This window comes from Hemiscyllium ocellatum, chromosome 38, assembly GCF_020745735.1.
Source record: "Hemiscyllium ocellatum isolate sHemOce1 chromosome 38, sHemOce1.pat.X.cur, whole genome shotgun sequence".
Lineage (NCBI taxonomy): Eukaryota > Metazoa > Chordata > Chondrichthyes > Orectolobiformes > Hemiscylliidae > Hemiscyllium > Hemiscyllium ocellatum.
In genome coordinates this window covers 33,234,249-33,254,889 of record NC_083438.1, presented here as the reverse complement: position 1 = coordinate 33,254,889, position 20,641 = coordinate 33,234,249, and the positions used below count along the sequence as shown (strand labels likewise).

Genomic DNA, 20,641 nt, shown 5'->3' with positions numbered 1-20,641 from the left:
GATGTTAACTCCTCCAACCACCTGACGAAGGAGCGTCGCTCCGAAAGCTAGTGCTTCCAATTAAACCTGTTGGACTATAACCTGGTGTTGTGTGAGTTTCAACTCTCTGTCCATGCATGCTGTCTGACTGGCTGTGATCATGCTGTTTCGGTTGATATTATCACCGGTAATACAGTTCAGTGAGAGAAAAAATACACACAAAATAAAGTAACTTCTCATTTTATTTCAGAACAAATTTATATGACTACAGGCAATTTGACAAAACTACAGCAGAGGGCATGGCTTGAAAGAAAAAGGCTTTTTCAAAAAACAATTGTATAGACTCAGCTCAATATTGTGAATCAGTCTCGCTCTCTCTCCTCTCCACTTGGCATCAGAGCAGAAACCATTAGGTTCTCTCGCACATGTGGTGCACACACTGATCTCATTGGAAGGAGGTGCCTTCTGAGGGGAAAGTCCAGAGCACGGCATTTTTTTTGGTTTCAGACGTAAACTTCCACGCCCGAAGCAGTGTCACAACACAGGGTTCAAATCCCAGCGACGGGACCTGAGTGACTCCAGCCTGCACTCCCCCTGGGCCGTGTTCAGGTAGGTTTGGTGAGCAGGTTTAGCAGCTTCTCACCGGCCGGGAAAATTTGGTAAACTGAGGCAACTTTGCAACATCACTTAAAGTGAAATAGAAGAAGTTGTGAGAAGTGTCAAACCTTCGAGAGTGACTTTAGGGTGAACATTTGAAGATCAAGTATTTTAGAATCATTTCAAACGGCAGGTAATCTTTTCAGTATCGTTCAGAATTTAGATAAGATTTTTAGGACTGTCTTAAATCTGAAGGTGGTTATCTCCACCTACTTTAAATTGATTGGTGTGTTTACATTTGCATGTTGAAGTTAATCTTCAGGGAATAAATTCAGATTCAGTTTTAAGCTTAAGAACTGGCACAGTGAAACTGGAGTCATCTTAAAACTGCCAGTAAATGGATCAATCATTTTGAAGCACGGGTTTATTTAATGAATATGAAACATACATAGTTTTATTCATTCATTTGTGGGGGGGCCCAGTATTTATCTCCTCGTCCCTAGTTGCCCCCCCCCCACCCTTGAGAAGGTGGGGGTGAGCTGCCTTCGTGAGCCATGTGCTGTGGGTAGACCCACAATGTCCCTGAGGGAGGGAATTCCAGGATTCTGACCCAGGAAGGAACAATTTCCAAGTCAGGAGGGTGAGTGGAGGGGAACTTGCAGGAGGGTGGTGTTCCCCTGTACCTGCTGCCCCTTGTCCTTCCAGATGGAAGTGGCCGTGGGTTTGGAAGGTGCTGCCTGAGGGTCTTTGGTGAGTTTCTGCAGTGGGTCTTGTAGCTGGTACACACTGCTGTTACTGAGGGGGGGTGGAGGGAGGGGATGGTACACACTGCTGTTACTGAGGGGGGGTGGGGGGAGGGAGGGGATGGTACACACTGCTGTTACTGAGGGGGGGTGGGGGGAGGGAGGGGATGGTACACACTGCTGTTACTGAGGGGGGGGTGGGGGGAGGGAGGGGATGGTACACACTGCTGTTACTGAGGGGGGGGTGGGGGGAGGGAGGGGATGGTACACACTGCTGTTACTGAGAGGGGATGGGGGGAGGGAGGGGATGGTACACACTGCTGTTACTGAGAGGGGATGGGGGGAGGGAGGGGATGGTACACACTGCTGTTACTGAGGGGGGGTGGGGGGAGGGGATGGTACACACTGCTGTTACTGAGGGGGGGTGGGGGGAGGGAGGGGATGGTACACACTGCTGTTACTGAGCGTCGGTGGGGGAAGGGAGGGGATGTTTGTGGGTGCGGGGCCAATCCAGCCGGGGGCTGCTTTGTCCCTGGATGGTGTCGAGTCTCTTGAGTGTTGTTGGAGCTGCCCCCATCTCTCACCCTCCTGACCTATAACAGACCCTTCCTTCTGTGATGTGGAGGTGCCTGTGTTGGGACTAGGGGTAGACAAGGTCAGACCGTCACATGACACCAGGTCATCGCCCGATAGGTTTATTGAAAATCACAAGCTTTGAGAGCTTAGCCCCTTCCCCTGGCAGCGCTTGTGATTTCACATGAACCCTTGGACAATGACCTAGTGTTGCATGACGTCTGACCTTGTCTAACCCTTGAACCCCCACACCCACCTCTTGACATTTTCTACTGACACCCCCTGCCAGCCCTGAGACCTTCTGCATTGCTCCCCCCACCGCCAACCCCTGTGAGGGGGCAGATGTTTCCTGACACATTCCTGCCCGTCTCCCCCTCCTCAGAAAGAGAACGGGTTTGGATTTGATAGACTCTGAATCTTCCCCCCAACCCTCCCCACCCAGAAATAGTTTCTCTCCCATCAACCTGTCACTCGATGAGACACCCCTATCCCGTTCATCCCCTAGACTGGAGTGGGTGGGGGCGCACACGCCAAATTTACAAGGCCCTCCGTCCGGCCTGAACCCTTTCAGGAGCAGCGGTCTTTCTTGAGGGATCCCTGGAGGGGGGGGGGGGGGGGGGGGGGGGGGGGGGGGGGGGGGGGAGAGTGGGGTATCAGGGTCTGGTTGTACCCCCTGATGGACGTTACTGAGATGTCAGGAGTTACCCTGCTCAGAAACACCCACGAAGCTGGTGAAAATCAGCTCTCAAACACCGCAGGCGATTGAGGGAACGAGAGAGAGAGAGAGAGAGAGAGCGAGCAGGGAGGGAGTGTAAATAATTAACATTACGGACAAGAGGGATCGAGATCACGGCCACTTCGCAACACCCAGAGAGTGGGTCCGAGGGGAGCAAACGTCAGGGCTACAGTCTGAAAGAGAGTCAGTGCTGTGACTCACGCTGTGATTTTCCCAGAGATGGAGTGACGCTAGAATTTAAGGTGAAAACTAAGCGAGGTCATCCATTGATAAAGAGCAAGAAGTCTCAGTCTCTAACCGATTGGTCACCAGCAAGACAGGATGCTATTCGTGAGCAGTGAGAGTATTCTCTGTATAAATGAGCACGTATTAGCATGCATGAGCATACATTAGCATTCATTAATGCATTTTAGCATATATTACCATGGATTAGCATGTGTTGCCATTCATTAATATGCATGCACACATCAGCATATATTAGCATGCAATTATAACCAAACACTGCCTCAGTAGTATATCACATTTCTGATGCTCTTTTCCATCAGATGGAGACGGGATGGTGACAGTTTGAATGGATACCTGGTGATGACAGTTCATTGCCTACCCAACCACCCTCATCCAAAGTCTAACCCTAACCTCAACCCCCAGCGTCTAACCTCAACCCCATAAACCCAACCCTCAACTCCTAACCCCAACCCTAATTCCAAACCTAATCTCAATCCCAATCCCAAACCTAACCCTAATCCCATTCCCAACCCCAACGCTAACCGTAAACGCAATCCCAACCCTAACCATAATCCCAATCCTAATCCCAATGCTAACCCTAATCCCATTCCCAAAACTAATCCTAAAACCAGCTCTAACCTCAACTCTAACCCAACCCTAACCCTAATCTCAATCACAATCCCAACGCTAACCCTAAATCCAATCCCAACCCTAACCCTAATCCCAACCCTAAACCCAACACTAATCCAATCCCAACCCTAACCCTAATCCCAACCCTAAACCCAACACTAATCCCAACACCTTAATCTCACTCCAATCCTAAACCCAACATCCTAACCCCAGTCCAATCCTAAACCCAATATCCTAACCTTAATCTAACTCTAATCCCAACCCAAACCCCAGCCGTAACCCTAACTCTCACCCTGACCCTAACTGAGTACTGTGTTGAGTTCTGGTCTCCCTTATTATGAAGCAGGAGAGGGTTCGGAAGAGATTTCCCAGGATGATGCCGGGTCGGAGGGTTTGAGTTATACGGAGAGGCTGGGACCTGTTTCATTGGAGTGTAGGAGGTTGAGAGCTGACCTGATGGAGGTTTTATAAAATCCTGTGGGGTATAGATAAGGCGAGTGGCTGGTGCCTTTCCCCCATTTCAAGATTATAGAGTATGTTTTTAAGGTGAGGGGAGAGAGATTTAAAAAAGACACAGGAGCAATTTGCTCAGATCACGACTGACTGTTTGCACATTCTCCCCGTGTCTGTGTGGGTTTCCTCCGGGTGCTCCAGTTTCCTCCCACAGTCCAAAGATGTGCAGGTTAGGGTGGATTGGCCACGCTAAATTGTCCCATAGTGCCCAGGGATGTGCAGGTTAGGGTGGATTGGCCACGCTAAATTGTCCCATAGTGCCCAGGGATGTGCAGGTTAGAGTGGATTGGCCATGCTAAATTGTCCCATAGTGCCAGGGATGTGCAGGTTAGGGTGGATTGGCCATGCTAAATTGGCCCATAGTGCCCAGAGATGTGCAGGTTAGGATGGATTGGCCATGCTAAATTGCCCTTAGTGTTAGGTGAAGGGGTAAATGTAGGGGAATGGGCCTGGGTGATTTGCGCTTAGGAGGGTCGCTGTGGACTTGTTGGGCCGAAGGGCCTGTTTCCACACTGTAAGTAATCTAATCTAATCTAAAAGTTCCTGTGTGGAATGAACTTCAGAGGAAGTAGGAGATGCGGGTACAGTCAGTCCTGATATAACGTGATCGTTGTGATCTTGTGTGACCTCGTGTGATAGGAAAATCTCTTAATAGCCACGTTATTTAAATTAGTGGGGTAGGAGTTGCTTTATAGTCCCTAAGGAAAGTTCACGTTCTACAAATAATGGTCGAAATTCTTCAATCGCGTGTAGCTGATCCGGCTGAATAGTTACAAAGTTTAAAAGACATTTGGATAAATACGTGAGTAGGAAAGGTTTGGAGGCATATGGACCAGGAGCAGGCAGGTGGGACCATTTCAGTTTGGGATTATGGTCACCATTAAACAGACCCTTTGGCCCACGCTAACCATAATCCTAAATTAAACTAGTCCCACCTTCCTGCTCCTGGCCCATATCCCTCCAAACCCTTCCTGTTCATGCATCGATCTAAATGGCGTCCATCCCCTACTGTAGGCCAGATACCCTGGTAGTGGACACATACCCTGATAGGGCCTGATATGCTGTTGTAGGTCAAATCCCCTGGTGTAGGGCATATGCCCTGTTGTAGGCCTGAGGTCTGTGTAGGCCTGAAGTCCTGTGGAGTGGTGAAATGTCAGAAGCCTGTGGTAGGCCGGGTTTGTGAGGGGATCCATGGGAGAAATGGCTGTTTGGTCAGAGGTGGTCTCTGGGGGAGTAAATGAAGGGGCATTCTGGTCCTGAGTGTAGGGTGTCTGTGGGGTGGGTAGGCAAAAGAGTGAACAGAGACATAAAACAAAAACCAGAAAGCATGAGACAATCAGCGGCCTAGCTGTTCTGGGTAACGATCCAGAAATAGAAGGGCCCAACCAGGACAGGGGTGCGTAGGGAGTTGAGGGGGGGGGGGGGGGGTGGTAGATCTGTGCAGCAGCTAGTCCAGGGGCTGAGGTCTGTAGGACAAGGCCTGAATTATCCAGGCCTCAGGTAGGCCCGGAGCTCCGTGGCCTTGGGGCGGACGGTTTCCAAGGCTGCCTCCCCGTTGTTGTGGTCGCTCTCGAATCCTCCCAAAACCGTTGTATCGTTAGTCAACGCCATTGATGGCCCCCAAGGTCCTGTGGCCCGGGTCAGGATGCCCCCACTGCCAAACCCAAGGGCCACTCGCCTCGTCACCCTGTTCAAAATCAGCCGCGGTGGGGTATCCCAGAGCAGGAAGGCCAGGAGCCCCCAGCTTATGTGGGCCCCAGTCCCACTCTCCAATACACGTCCTCAAGAACCCCCCCGCCTCAGCTCATAAAGGAGGAAAGGGGGTCGGGAGGACTGACCTAGGGGGGAGGGGGATTAACACCCAAAGCAAGGTCATAAATGAAGTCAAAACGTCCCCTCGTCCCGGACGGCGCTCCATGCGCGGTCGAATTGCCAGGGGGATGGGGTAGTGCAGGTGGGATGGGCGTAGAACCCTGAGCCCACGGTTAGAGGGTTGGTGACCAGGAGGGACGTGGGTTGAAGCGAACGGAGAGAGAAAAGGCACAGAGAATGTGTTTCTCTCGATGAGTTGTTGTGGTCTGGGACGCGTTGTCTGAAAGGGCGCAGTTCCACCAGGAACATTCCAAAAGCGAGGGGATAAACAGGGGAGTTCTGGGGAGGTGAGGTGTGGGGGAGGGAGGGTTGTTGGGGTTTGGCCGGGGGGGGCGAGGAGGGGAGAGTGGGGCAAATTGGCTCGATCACTCCAAGGGGGCAGCTTTTTCTCTTGTCGTGAGGTTCCGTTAGTCATCCTGAAAGCGATTGCCAGGCGGGTGAAGATCTGGGGAGAAGGAGACTGACCCCGACAACAGAGAAAAGTTTTATCTGAGAATTCAATCCGAAAACAGGGAATTCCCCCTTGTTCGCACGGGGCAGTCCCATCATTGGAGGGACAGACAGGGAGATGCTCAGAAAAAAAGGATCAAAATATTTCTTAAATACCAGACTGACTGCTTTTATTTTGCAAAGTTTCATACCTCCAATCAAGTGTGTTCCCTTTCAGACTGCTTTCATTTATTGTATTGAGTACAGGGGTTGGGAGGTCATGTTGCAGCTGTACAGGACATTGGTTAGGCCACTGTTGGAACGTTGTGTGTAATTCTGGTCTCCTTCCTATCGGAAAGATGTTGTGAAACTTGAAAGGGTTCAGAAAAGATTTACAAGGATGTTGCCAGGGTCGGAGGGTTTGAGCTACAGGGAGAGGCTGAACAGGCTGGGGCTGTTTCCCTGGAGCGTCAGAGGCTGAGGGGTGACCTTATAGAGGTTTACAAAATCATGAGGGGCATGGATAGGATAAACAAACAGACTTTTCCCTGGGGTGGGGGAGTCCAGAACTAGGGCATAGGTTTAGGGCGGGAGGGGAAAGATATATAAGGAAACTAAAGGGCAACTTTTTCACACAGAGGGTGATATGTGTATGGAATGAGCTGCCAGAGGATGTGGTGGAGGCTGGTACAATTACAGCATTTAAGAGGCATTTGGATGGGTATATGAATAGGAAGGGTTTGGAGGGATATGGGCCGGGTGCTGGCAGGTGGGACTAGGTTGGGTTGGGATATCTGGGTCGGCATGGACGGGTTGGGCCGAAGGGTCTGTTTCCGTGCTGTCCATCTCTAAGACTCTCTGACTCTATGATGCTGGAGATTAGGGTCAAGATTAGAGTGGTGCTGGAAGAGCATAGCAGGTCAGGCAGCATCCGAGGAGCGGGAAAACCAACGTTTTGGGCAAAAGCCCTTCATCAAGATTGGGAAGGTTTGGAGGGATATGGGCCAAGTGCTGGCAAGTGGGACTAGATTGGGTTGGGATACCCGGGTCCACATGGACGGGTTGGACCAAAGGGTCTGTTTCTGTGCTGTACGTCTCTATCACTCTATGACTCTCTGAGGAAGTAAATTCCTCACCTGGAGAGTTACAAACCTATGGAACTCCCCGCAGCACAGAAAGCTATTGGGGGCCAGTCCATTAGATAGACTCAAGAGTGGACATGAACCAGGGGGCTAAAGGGATCAAGGGTCATGGAGAGAGGGCGGGAATGGGATACTGGTATCAGCCATGGTTGTGTTGAATGGCAGTGCAGGCCCGAAGGGCTGAATGGCCTCCTCCTGTACCTATTTTCTTTGTTTCTGACGAATGGTAAGGCTGGCTTTTGAACACTTAGAACAGCACAGCACAGTACAGGCCTTTCGGCCTTCCATATTGTGCTGGCCTTTTATCCTACTCTAAGGTCTGACTAACCTACACAACCTCCATTTTAGCATCTTCCACGTGCCTAGCATCTACCCTAATGTTTTTCAAACTTTTCAGCACATCCTCCTTAACATCAACCTGATCAAACATGTCAGTCTGTTTCACACTGTCCTCATCAACGTCAAGGTCCTCCACAATAGGCAAAGTATTCATTAAGTCTCCAGTCGCCACCTTTCACTGGAATAACCTGACTTGACTCGTTGGGAGGGAAGGAAAACAAAGGTGGCTCAGTGGTTAGCACTGCTGCCTCCCAGCGCCAGGGACCCGGGTTCGATTCCAGCCTCAGGTGACTGTCTGTGTGGAGTTTGCACGTTTTCCAACTGTCTGTGTGGGTTTACTCCCATAGTTGAAAGATGTGCAGGTTAGGGTGGATTGGCCATGCTAAATTGTCCCATAGTGCCCAGGGATGTGTAGGTCAGGGTGGATTAGCCATGCTAAATTGTCCCATAGTGCCCAGGGATGTGCAGGTTAGGGTGGATTGGCCATACTAAATTGTCCCATAGTGCCCAGGGATGTGCAGGTTAGGGTGGATTGGCCATGCTAAATTGTCCCATAGTGCCCAAGGATGTGTAGGTTAGGGTGAATTGGCCATGCTAAATTGTCCCATAGTGCCCAGGGATGTGCAGGTTAGGGTGGATTGGCCATGCTAAATTGTCCCACAGTGCCCAGGGATGTGCAGGTTAGGGTGGATTGGCCATGCTAAATTGTCCCACAGTGCCCAGGGATGTGCATGTTAGGGTGGATTGGCCATGCTAAATTGTCCCATGGTGCCCAGGGATGTGCAGGTTAGCTGAATTAGTCAGGGGTAAATGTAGGGGAATGGGTCTGGGTGGGATACTCTTCAGAGGGGTTGTTGGGCTGAAGGGCCTGTTTCCACACTGTAGGGATTCTATGAAACAACCCCAAGGCCTTTCCCAGTTTCATTGATCATTCCTGAACCGGAGACCTGACCTTTGCCCTCCACCTTGGTCTCCCTCCCTTGGGCAATAAAGCCGATCTGAGTCATCACACCAATTGTTGTCACCATAATCGCTCGCACGTCTTTTTGTTCCGGCCACACACGTTTCCCTTTGGAAAAAACAACGCTCCCTGTAAACAGTGGGAAAACCACTTACCTACAGTTGGTACATCCACCGATACAGGTTTTAACCTTGCTCACTATGGTAACGTGAGAAAGATATTGGAGCTGAATGGCTTGGAATGTAGTGCCTGAAATTCTTCGAAGATTTCACAGGAACTGTTGTTTCCCCTTGGGGGGAAGAGTTGAGGAGCAGGGGGTGAGAATCTCAGAATAAGGGTCGCTCATTGAAGACAGAGTTGGGGTGGAATCTGTTCTCCCAGAGGGGAGTGAACCTGTTGACTCCTAATCACCGAGAGCTGGAGTGGGCTGGGTCATCGAACCGATCCAAAGGTGAGACGGACAGGGTTTTAAACAGCGAATGGGTGGAGTTTGGTGTTTATAGTCAGAGAGTCACAGAGATGTACAGCGCAGAAACAGACCCTTCGGTCCAACCCCTCCATGCTGACCCAGATATCCCAACCCAACCTAGTCCCACCTGCCAGCACCCGGCCCATATCCCTCCAAACCCTTCCTATTCATATACCCATCCAAATGCCTCTTAAATGCTGTAATTGTACCAGCCTCACCACATCCTCTGGCAGCTCATTCCATACACATACCACCCTCTGTGTGAAAAAGCTGCCCTTTAGTTTCCTTATATATCTTTCCCCTCCTGCCCTAAACCTATGCCCCTCTAGTTCTGGACTCCCCCACCCCAGGGAAAAGTCTGTTTGTTTACCCTATCCATGCCCCTCATGATTTTGTAAACCTCTATAAGGTCACCCCTCAGCCTCCGACGCTCCAGGGAAAACAGCCCCAGCCTGTTCAGCCTCTCCCTGTAGCTCAAATCCTCCAACCCTGGCAACATCCTTGTAAATCTTTTCTGAACCCTTCCAAGTTTCACAACATCTTTCCAATAGGAAGGAGACCAGAATTGCACGCATATTCCAACAGTGGCCTAACCAATATCCTGTACAGCCACAACATGACCTCCCAACTCCTGCACTCAATACTCTGACCAATAAAGGAAAGCATACCAAACGCCTTCTTCACTATCCTATCTACCTGCGACTCCACTTTCAAGGAGCTATGAACCTGCACTCCAAGGTCTCTTTGTTCAGCAACACTCCCTAGGACCTTACCATTAAGTGTATAAGTCCTGCTAAGATATGCTTTCCCAAAATGCAGCACCTCGCATTTATCTGAATTAAACTCCATCTGCCACTTCTCAGCCCATTGGCCCATCTGGTCCAGATCCTGTTGTAATCTGAGGTAACCCTCTTCGCTGTCCACTACACCTCCAATTTTGGTCTCATCTGCAAACTTACTAACTGTACCTCTTATGCTCACATCCAAATCATTTATGTAAATGACAAAGTAGATGGCCCAGCACCGATCCTTGTGGCACTCCACTGGTCACAGGCCTCCAGTCTGAAAAATAACCCTCCACCTCCACCCTCTGTCTTCTACCTTTGAGCCAGTTCTGTATCCAAATGGCTAGTTCCCCCTGTATTCCATGAGATCTAACCTTGCTAACCAGTCTCCCATGGGGAACCTTGTCGAACGCCTTACTGAAGTCCATATAGATCACATCTACTGCTCTGCCCTCATCAATCCTCTTTGTTACTTCTTCAAAAAACCTCAATCAAGTTTGTGAGACATGATTTCCCACGCATAAAGCCATGTTGACTATCCCGAATCAGTCCTTGCCTTTCCAAATACATGTACATCCTGTCCCTCAGGATTTCCTCCAACAACTTGCCCACCACTGAGGTCAGGCTCACTGGTCTATAGTTCCCTGGCTTGTCCTTACCGCCCTTCTTAAACAGTGGCACCACGTTTGCCAACCTCCAGTCTTCCGGCATCTCACCTGTGACTATCGATGATACAAATATCTCAGCAAGAGGCCCAGCAATCACTTCCCTAGCTTCCTACAGAGTTCTCGGGTATACCTGATCAGGTCCTGGAGATTTATCCACCTTTGTGTTTCATGACATCCAGCACTTCCTCCTCTGTAATATGGACATTTTACAATGTGTCACCTTCTATATCTTCCATGTCCTTTTCCACAATAAATACTGATGCAAAATATATGTTTAGAATCTCCTTCATTTTCTGCGGCTCCACACAAAGGCCGCCTTGCTGACCTTTGAGGGGCCCTATTCTCTCCCTAGTTACCCTTTTGTTCTTAATATATTTGTAAAAACCCTTTGGATTCTCCTAAATTCTATTTGCCAAAGCTATCTCATGTCCCCGTTTTGCCCTCCTGATTTCCCTCGTATGTATACTCCTACTGCCTTTATACTCTTCTAGGGATTCACGCGATCTATTCTGTCTGTACGTGACATATGCTTCCTTCTTTTTCTTAACGAAACCCTCAATTTCTTTAGTCATCCAGCATTCCCTATATCTACCAGCCTTCCCTTTCACCCTGACAGGAATATACTTTCTCTGGATTCTCATTATCTTATTTCTGAAGGCTTCCCATTTTCCAGCCGTCCCTTTACCTGCGAACATCTGCCCCCAATCAGCTTTTGAAAGTTCTTGCCTAATACGTTAAAATTAGCCTTTATCCAATTTAGAACTTCAACTTTTAGATCTGGTCTATCCTTTTCCATCACTATTTTAAAACTAACAGAATTATGGCACTGGCCCCAAAGTGCTCCCCCACTGACACCTCAGTCACCTGCCCTGCCTTATTTCCCAAGAGTAGGTCAGGTTTTGCACCTTCTCTAGTGGGTACATCCACACACTGAATCAGAAAATTGTCTTGTACACACTTAACAAATTCCTCTCCATCTAAACCTTTAACACAATGGCAGTCCCAGTCGAGGTTTGGAAAGTTAAAATCCCCGACCATAACCACACTATTATTCTTACAGATAGCCGAGATCTCCTTACAAGTTTGTTTCTCAATTTCCCTCTGACTATTAGGGGGTCTATAATACAATCCCAATAAGGTGACCATCCCTTTCTTATTTCTCAGTTCCACCCAAATAACTTCCCAGGATGTATTTCCAGGAATATCCTCCCTCAGGACAGTTGTAATGCTATCCCTTATCAAAATGTCACTCCCCCTCCTCTCTTGCCTCCCTTTCTATCCTTCCTGTAGCATTTGTATCCTGGAACATTAAGCTGCCAGTCCTGCCCATCCCTGAGCCATGTTTCTGTAATTGCTATGATATCCCAGTCCCATGTTCCTAACCATGCCCTGAGTTCATCTGCCTTCCCTGTTAGGCCCCTTGCATTGAAATAAATGCAGTGTAATTTATTAGTCCTACCTTGTCCCTGCCTGCCCTGACTGTTTGACTCACTTCTGTTCTCAGCTGTACCCGTCTCAGATCGATCTCTTTCCTCACTATCTCCCTGGGTCCCACCCCCCGACCTTACTAGTTTAAATCCTCCCAAGCAGTTCTAGCAAATTTCCCTGCCAGTATATTAGTCCCCTTCCAATTTAGGTACAATCCGTCTTTCCTGTTATGGGGTTATGGGGGAAAATGGAGCTAAGGATGAAGTTTATCGTCCAACAGGATTATTTGGAAACACTAGCTTTCAGTGTGCTGCTCCTTCATCAGTGAGCTACCTCCAAGGTGTCTTTTAGATTAGATTCCCTATCGTGTGGAAACAGGCCCTTCGGCCCAACACCGACCCTCCGGAGAGGAACCCACCCAGACCCATTCCCCTACATTTATCCTGACGAACGCACCTAACACTGCAGGCAATTTAGCCTGGCCATTTCACCCTTTGGACTGTGGGAGGAAACCGGAGTAAACCCACGCAGACACGGGGAGAATGTGCAAACTCCACACAGACAGTCGCCCGAGACGGGAATCGAACCCGGGTCCCTGGTGCTGTGAGGCAGCAGTGCTAACCACTGAGCCACCGTGCTGTTGCTTTGACATGGAGGAGCAATGTTGGACTGGGTTGGACAAAGTTAAACATGTCGAACAGCCGCTGTCGGGGCTGAAAACATTCGATAAAACGACTCTGTGTTAGGTTTCCTCTCCTGACCACCCAAAGATAAGGCCTTGGCAGAAAGAAATTCGACACAGTTCGAATATTATCTTTGTCACGTTTCCAAGGAAGCTCCCGGCAATGTCCTAGATATCAGTTTGACGTTCCTTGGAACTTGAGACCCTTGTGGGGGAAGGTGCTGGATGTGTTTCGAGAAGCAGCCATTTTGACCCCATGGGCACGGAGCCTGTTTTGGTAGGCCGAAAGCCAAAATGGCCCAAGACTTTCATTAACACTCCCTTATCCTTTCTCTCTAGGATGAAGAACTGGCTTTTCAAACTGCATTTTCTAGTGAGCTCCATAACGGTGGCTGGTGAGTTAGCCTTTACCTCAGCTCAGACGCTGAAGCCTCAAGTTGAGGCCTACCAGCGCAAGAGGCAATCTGGCATTTGGGGGGATTTAAAAAAAGGGACGTTGGGAACATCTTCAGGATTCAGGACCCTCGGGAGCACAGTGGGATCTTGGGATGTGAGTCCACAGCTCCTAAAAAGTGGCACCGCAAGTGGATAAAGAGGGCAAAAAGACTTAGGGCATTAGTTGGGGCATTGATTGTAAAAGTTGGCAAGACACGTCGCAGCTGTATCCAACTTTAGACAGGCCACATTCAGAGCATTCTGACCAGATTACTGAAGGGATGTGGAGGCTTTGGAGAAGAGGGGTGTAGAAGAGGTTTATCAGGATAGGGGCCTGGATTTGGAGAGGATCAGCTATGAGAGGGAAGTTGGCCAAAACTTGGATTATTTTCTTAAAGCGCCGTGGGAGTGACCTGTCAGAAGTGTATAAAATAACAGCAAGGCTTGGCTCTGTTAAATAGTCCGAATCTTTTTCCCAGAGTTGAGGTGCCAAACTACTCGGGGGCCATAGTTTTAAGGAGGGGGCTGTGCTAAGTTTAAAGGAGATGATCAGACAAGTGTTTTTTACAGAGGGTGGTAGGTGCCTGGAACACGTTGCCAGGAGAAGGTGCTAGAGCAGATACGATCACAATATTTAAAAGACATTTGGACAGGCACATGAGCAGGCAGGGAATAGAGAGCTGCAGACTTTATGCAGCAGATGGAATTAGAATCAGAGAATCACTACACTGTGAAGACAGGCCCTTTGGCCCAACAAGTCCACAACGACCCTCCCAGGAGTAACCCAGACACATTCCCTATTCCTCTATGTTGATCCCAACTAATGCATCTAACCTGCACATCCCTGGGCACTGTGGGACAATTTAGCATGGCCAACCCACCCTAACCTGCACATCCCTGGGCACTATGGGACAATTTAGCATGGCCAATCCACCCTAACCTGCACATCCCTGGACACTATGGGACAATTTCCCATGGCCAATCCCCCCTAACCTACACATCCCTGGACACTATGGGACAATTTAGCATGGCCAATCCACCCTAACTTGCATATGTTTGGACAGTGGGAGGAAACTGGAGCACCCGGAGGAAACCCACGCAGACACGGGGAGAATATGCAAACCCCACACAGACAAACACCTGAGGCTGGAATTGAACTGGGGTCCTTGGCGCTGGGAGACAGAAGTGCTAACCACTGAGCCACCGTGCCATCCTAGTTTAGATTGACATCATGATCAGCATAGACACGGTGGGGCCGAAGGGCCTGTTCCTGTGCTGTACTGTTCTCTGTTCCCACGGCAACTCCTCGGACCTGAATCACAACTACATTTCCGTAGCATCCTGAACTTAACAAACAAAGAGTCCTTTCCATTTGTAAGTGTAAATTTGACACTGAGTTGCAGAATTGGGCACCAGTTGGAAAAGGGGGTGGAGGGAGGGAATTCTAAAGTGTGGAGCCACTGGATACCAATGCTGGGAATTGTGGGAAGGGTATGGGGACATGCAAGAGGCATGTCATTCGAGGGACGTGTGAAGGAATCATGGAATTATCAACACATGAGGAGTTCACACTGGGAGAGGGAACGCAGTTGGCAAGTCTGAACAAGATCCGGCGTTTTTCCGAACAGACTTTGCTAACTGGATCCATGAGGCCCCTCTCCCATCCCAGTGCTTCCCAAACAGGGCCTTCCCAGTTTAAGACTGTGAGGTTGGCACGGGTCTCTGGGATGGGGTGGGGCAGGGGGAGTGAGGGGCTGGGGTTGATCTGCAGAGCTTTGAGTCCGACAGCACGGAAAGAGACCCTTCGGCCCAACCAGTCCATGCTGACCAACCAGTCCCACACCTGTCTGCTCCTGGCCCATCTCCCCCCAACCCTTTCCTGCCCATGTCCTCATCCAAATGTATTTTAAATGTTGTAACTGTTCCCCCCCCCTCCCTTCCTCTCTTTCTCCCCCTTTCCCCTCTTTCTATCCTCCCTTTCTCCCTCTCCCTCCCTCTCTCTTTCCTCTCTCTCTTTCTCTCACACCCCCCTCTCTCCCTCCCCCCTCCCCATCCCTCCCTCTCTCTCTCTTCATCCCTCCCTCTCTGTCTCCCCATCCCTCTCTCTCCCTCTCCATATCTCTCTCCCTCCCCATCCCTCCCTCTCTCTCTCTCTCCATCCCTCCCTCTCTCTCTCCACATCCCTCTCTCTCTCTCTCCCCATCTCTCTCTTCATCCCTCCCTCTCTGTCTCCCCATCCCTCTCTCTCCCTCTCCCTCTCCCTATCTCTCTCTGTCTCCCCATCCCTCCCTCTCTCTCTCTCCATCCCTCCCTCTTTGTCTCCCCATCCCTCTCCCTCCCTCTCTCTTTCCTCTCTCTCTCTTTCTCTCACACCCCCCTCCCTCTCTCCCTCCCCCCCTCCCCATCCCTCCCTCTCTCTCTTCATCCCTCCCTCTCTGTCTCCCCATCCCTCTCTCTCCCTCTCCATATCTCTCTCCCTCTCCATCCCTCCCTCTCTCTCTCTCCACATCTCTCTCTTCATCCCTCCCTCTCTGTCTCCCCATCCCTCTCTCTCTCTCCCTCACCCTATCTCTCTCTCTCTACCCATCCCTCCCTCTCTCTCTCCCCATCCCTCCCTCTCTGTCCCCCCATCCCTCTCTCTCCCTCTCCATATCTCTCTCTCCCTCCCCATCCCTCCCTCGCTCTCTCTCTCTCTCCATCCCTCCCCTCTCTCTCTCCATCCCTCACTCTCTCTCTCTCCATCCCTCACTCTCTCTCTCACCCCCCTCTCTCTCCCCCTCCCTCTCTCTCCCTCCCCATCCTCCCTCTCTCTCTCTCTCCCCCTCCCTCTCTCTCCCTCCTCATCCCTCCCCCTCTCTCTCCCCATCCCTCCCCCCACCCCCACCTCTCTCTCTCTCTCTCTCCCTCTCTCTCTCTCTCTCTCTCAGTCAGACCTGTGCTGGCTTTCTCATTCTCGTTCTGTGATCCATCCTTTGATGTTAATTCCTGCTGCACCACAATGTTGGGTCGGGCCTGGCTGGGAGGATGGAGTTGTGAGGAGGATTCCAGAGAAAGCTGTCACTGTCTTGCCGTCGGGTTTGAGTGAGTTTGGGAGAGGCAGTTTACTGTGGGCTAAGGCAGACATCTTCCACTTGGATTAGAATCCAGACGGAGACAGATTAGGAAAGAGGGAGATGTCCAAGGAAGGCAGGCTGGCCTCATCCACCCAGTTGCTCAGAGGTGGGGAAGGAGATTTCAGGGGGAGGGGAGGGTACAGTGGCTCAGTGGTTAGCACGGCTGCCTCCCAGCACCAGGGACCTGGGTTCGATCCCAGCCTCGGGTGACTGTCTGTGTGGAGTTTGCACATTCTCCCCGTGTCTGTGTGGGTTTTCCCCGGGTGCTCCGGTTTCCTCCCACAATCCACAGGTGTGTAGGTCAGGATGGATTGGCCATGCTAAATTGTCCCATAGTGCCCAGGGATGTGCAGGTTAGGGTGGATTGGCCATGCTAAATTGTCCCATAGTGCCCAGGGGTGTGCAGGTTAGGGTGGATTGGCCATGGGAAATTGCCAATAGTCAGTGGGAAATGGGTCTGGGTGGGTTACTCTTCGGAGGGTCGGTATGGATTTGTTGGGCCAAAGGGCCTGTTTCAACACTGTAGGGAATCTTTAAAAAAACAGACCCTTCGGCCCAACCCGTCCGTGCTGACCCAGATATCCCAACCCAATCTAGTCCCACCTGCCAGCACCCGGGCCATATCCCTCCAAACCCTTCCTATTCATATACCCATCCAGATGCCTCTTAAATGCTGTAATTGTACCAGCCTCCACCACTTCCTCTGGCAGCTCATTCCATACACGCACCACCCTCTGTGTGAAAAAGTTGCCCCTTAGGTCTCTTTTATGTCTTTCCCCTCTCACCCTAAACCTATGCCCCTCTAGTTCTGGACTCCCCCCACCCCAGGGAAAAGACTTTGTCTATTTATCCTATCCATGCCCCTCATGATTTTATAAACCTCTATAAGGTCACCCCTCAGCCTCCGACGCTCCAGGGAAAACAGCCCCAGCCTGTTCAGCCTCTCCCTGTAGCTCAGACCCTCCAACCCTGGCAACATCCTTGTAAATCTTTTCTGAACCCTTTCAAGTTTCACAACATCTTTCCGATAGGAGGAAGAGAGGATGGGAGGACGGGAACCGTTGGACAGGGTGAGACCCCCCCCCCCTTGGGGGATATTGTGTGTGCAGGTTGGATGAGGTCTCTGTATCTGAGGCAGGATCGTTCTGGAGATGGAGGGAGTGCAGTGAGGCATTCCCAAACTGATTCCCGGGATGGCAGCACTGACGTACAGAGAGAGAGAGAGGGACTGGATCTAATTCGGATTATATCCACTGGGAGTTTAGAGGAACAAGCGCGGACTCTGACAGAAACCTGTCAACCTCTAACCGGGTTAGACGGGGTTAACACAGGAGGGATATTCCCAGTGACCAGGGGAAGGGGGAGGGGTGGGGGGAGGGGTCACAGACAGAGGGTATGGGGTTGGGACCGAGAAATGTCTTCACCCAGAGAGTGGGGAGGCTGTGGGATTCTCTTGACACAGGGAACGGTCGAGGTTAAAACACTGATTTCGAGAAGGAGTTGGATTGTCATTTCGAGGCTAAAGGGGAGAGAGAGTGGGACCAGGGGTCGGAGTTGGACTGGGTCATAGTGAATGGCGTAGCAGGTTGGAGGGGCCAAATGGCCTTCTCTGCTTTTCGAAGGGGGAGGGGGGGCCTGTGGTCCCACCTGACTCAGGTATTTTCTAACTGCTCTCTGCCCCCCACTCCTGTAGGCACAGTGACGCCCTCTGTCTTGGGGATGGTGGGTGAGCGGGTGACCCTGCCGTGTCACTACGAAATGGACGGGTCATGGGGCGTGTCTGATCTGCGGCTCCTGTGGCAAACAGAGAGCAATCAGGTGGTCCACGCACAGTACGGGCAGACAGAGGCGAATGAGGCCCAGGACAGCAGGTACAGGAACCGGACCAGCCTGGCGGTGACACAGTTCCGACACGGGGACCTCTCGCTCCAGCTGCAGCCTGTCATGCCCACCGACGGAGGAGGGTACCAGTGTATCGTCCTGAAACAGGGTCCCCAAGGCTTCCGCAAGGTCAAATCTACTCGCGTCTACCTCACCACAGCAGGTAAGCAGCACGCTGAGACTGCCGCTTCCACGTTTCACCGCACGGCCGCCTTCCGATACTGCTCCCTCCTCCGCAACGCGTTCAAACTCAGAACCCACCTCGAAACTCGACACCGGCAACTCTGACTAACTCCATTCCACTCCTGACCCTCCGACAGTGCCCACTTCCTCAGCACTGACCTTCCGACAGTGCGGCGCTCCCTCAGCACTGACCCTCCGACAGTGCGGCGCTCCCTCAGCACTGACCCTCCGACAGTGCGGCACTCCCTCAGCACTGACCCTCCGACAGTGCCCACACCCTCAGCACTGACCCTCCGACAGTGCGGCACTCCCTCAGCACTGACCCTCCGACAGTGCCCACACCCTCAGCACTGACCCTCCGACAGTGCCCACTCCATCAGCACTGACCCTCCGACAGTGCGGTGCTCCCTCAGCACTGACCCTCCGACAGTGCGGCGCTCCCTCAGCACTGACCCTCCGACAGTGCGGCGCTCCCTCAGCACTGACCCTCTGACAGTGCGGCACTCCCTCAGCACTGACCCTCCGACAGTGCGGCACTCCCTCAGCACTGCCCCTCCGACAGTGCGGCGCTCCCTCAGCACTGCCCCTCCGACAGTGCGGCGCTCCCTCATCACTGACCCTCCGACAGTGCGGCGCTCCCTCAGCACTGACCCTCCGACAGTGCGGCGCTCCCTCAACACTGACCCTCCGACAGTGCGGCGCTCCCTCAACACTGACCCTCCGACAGTGCGGCACTCCCTCAGCACTGCCCCTCCGACAGTGCGGCGCTCCCTCAGCACTGCCCCTCTGACAGTGCGGCGCTCCCTCAGCACTGACCCTCCGACCGTGCGGCGCTCCCTCAGCACTGACCCTCCGACAGTGCCCACTCCCTCAGCACTGACCCTCCGATAGTGCCCACTCCCTCAGCACTGCCCCTCCGACAGTGCGGCGCTCCCTCAGCACTGCCCCTCTGACAGTGCGGCGCTCCCTCAGCACTGACCCTCCGACAGTGCCCACTCCCTCAGCACTGCCCCTCCGACAGTGCCCACTCCCTCAGCACTGCCCCTCCGACAGTGCCCACTCCCTCAGCACTGACCCTCCGACCGTGCCCACTCCCTCAGCACTGACCCTCCGACAGTGCGGCGCTCCCTCAGCACTGACCCTCCGACAGTGCGGCGCTCCCTCAGCACTGACCCTCCGACAGTGCGGCCCTCCCTCAGCACTGACCCTCCGACAGTGCGGCACTCCCTCAGCACTGCCCCTGTGAGTGTGCTGTTATTCCCTTGCGTTAACCCTGTCTCCTGCCTTCCTTTAGCCAATTACAGCGTGCCGGTGATATCTGAGGCGGGGCCGGGGGATTTTCGAGTGGGAGAGGAGGTGAACCTCACCTGCAGATCCTCGGGTGGTTATCCTGAGCCGGATGTGTCTTGGATTGGCCGGGATGGGCATCCCCTTCCTGAGCATCGGCACGTGCAGACAGTCTCATCCGACCTGGGCACTGGGCTCTGCCAAGTCTCCAGCCTCTTGCGGGTCACAGCCAGTGGGAACGTCAGCCTCCGCTGTGTGGTCTTCAACAGGAGCACGGGCGACAGGAAGATCTCGGCGCCGTGGAAATGTAATTCCGCAGCGGGCGCTTGCTCGGGTCGTCGCTGGCGCGGCTCCCGTTTCCAATGCCATCTTGCCTCCCATTAACCCCCACCCTGGACCCTCTCCCCCTGCACCCACACCCCCCCCCCCATTCCTCTCCTACCCTGGCCTCCCCCCACTGCCAGTACATTCACACCTCCCCCACCCCAGATCAACACTTTCAAATTCCTCCCTCCCCTTCCCCCCAACAAACCTCTACCCAGGAGCTCAGTGTGCCCCCCTGAACTGTCAACCCCTCCCCGCACCCATCCCCGGGGAGGCTGACGCTGCACCAGGAGGGGAGATGGGGGAGGGGAACCTTCCAAAAGGCTGTGTACCATCACTGTAGGCTCCACATGGTCAAAAAGATGGGCCAGTGGAGATTTCAGGTCGCGTGGCTGGTATGGACAGCATGGGCCAAATGGCCTCTTCTGTATCATATGGTTCTATCAATCCCCTCCCTATCTCTGTAACCCCCTCCAGCCCCTACAGCCCCTCCCTATCTCTGTAACCCCCTCCAGCCCCTACACCCCTCCCTATCTCTGTAACCCCCTCCAGCCCCTACACCCCCTCCCTATCTCTGTAACCCCCTCCAGCCCCTACCCCTCTCCCTATCTCTGTAACCCCCTCCAGCCCCTACCCCTCTCCCTATC

General features: G+C 52.3%; 1 protein-coding gene across 3 annotated transcripts in view; it reads left to right on the top strand.

Moving 5' to 3' along the window:
* Positions 1-429: 429 nt before the first annotated feature.
* LOC132833871 (ICOS ligand-like) overlaps positions 430-20,641 on the top strand; it is a 32,410-nt gene continuing 12,198 nt past the window's right edge. Inside the window, exons 1-4 of one of the 3 annotated variants that reach the window (XM_060852514.1) lie at positions 430-588; positions 13,111-13,166; positions 18,013-18,363; positions 19,678-19,977. In XM_060852514.1, coding sequence (XP_060708497.1) covers positions 13,112-13,166; positions 18,013-18,363; positions 19,678-19,977 — 706 coding nt within the window. In that variant the 5' untranslated portion in view covers positions 430-588; position 13,111. The other 2 variants (XM_060852515.1, XM_060852516.1) reach the window with 2 other exon arrangements.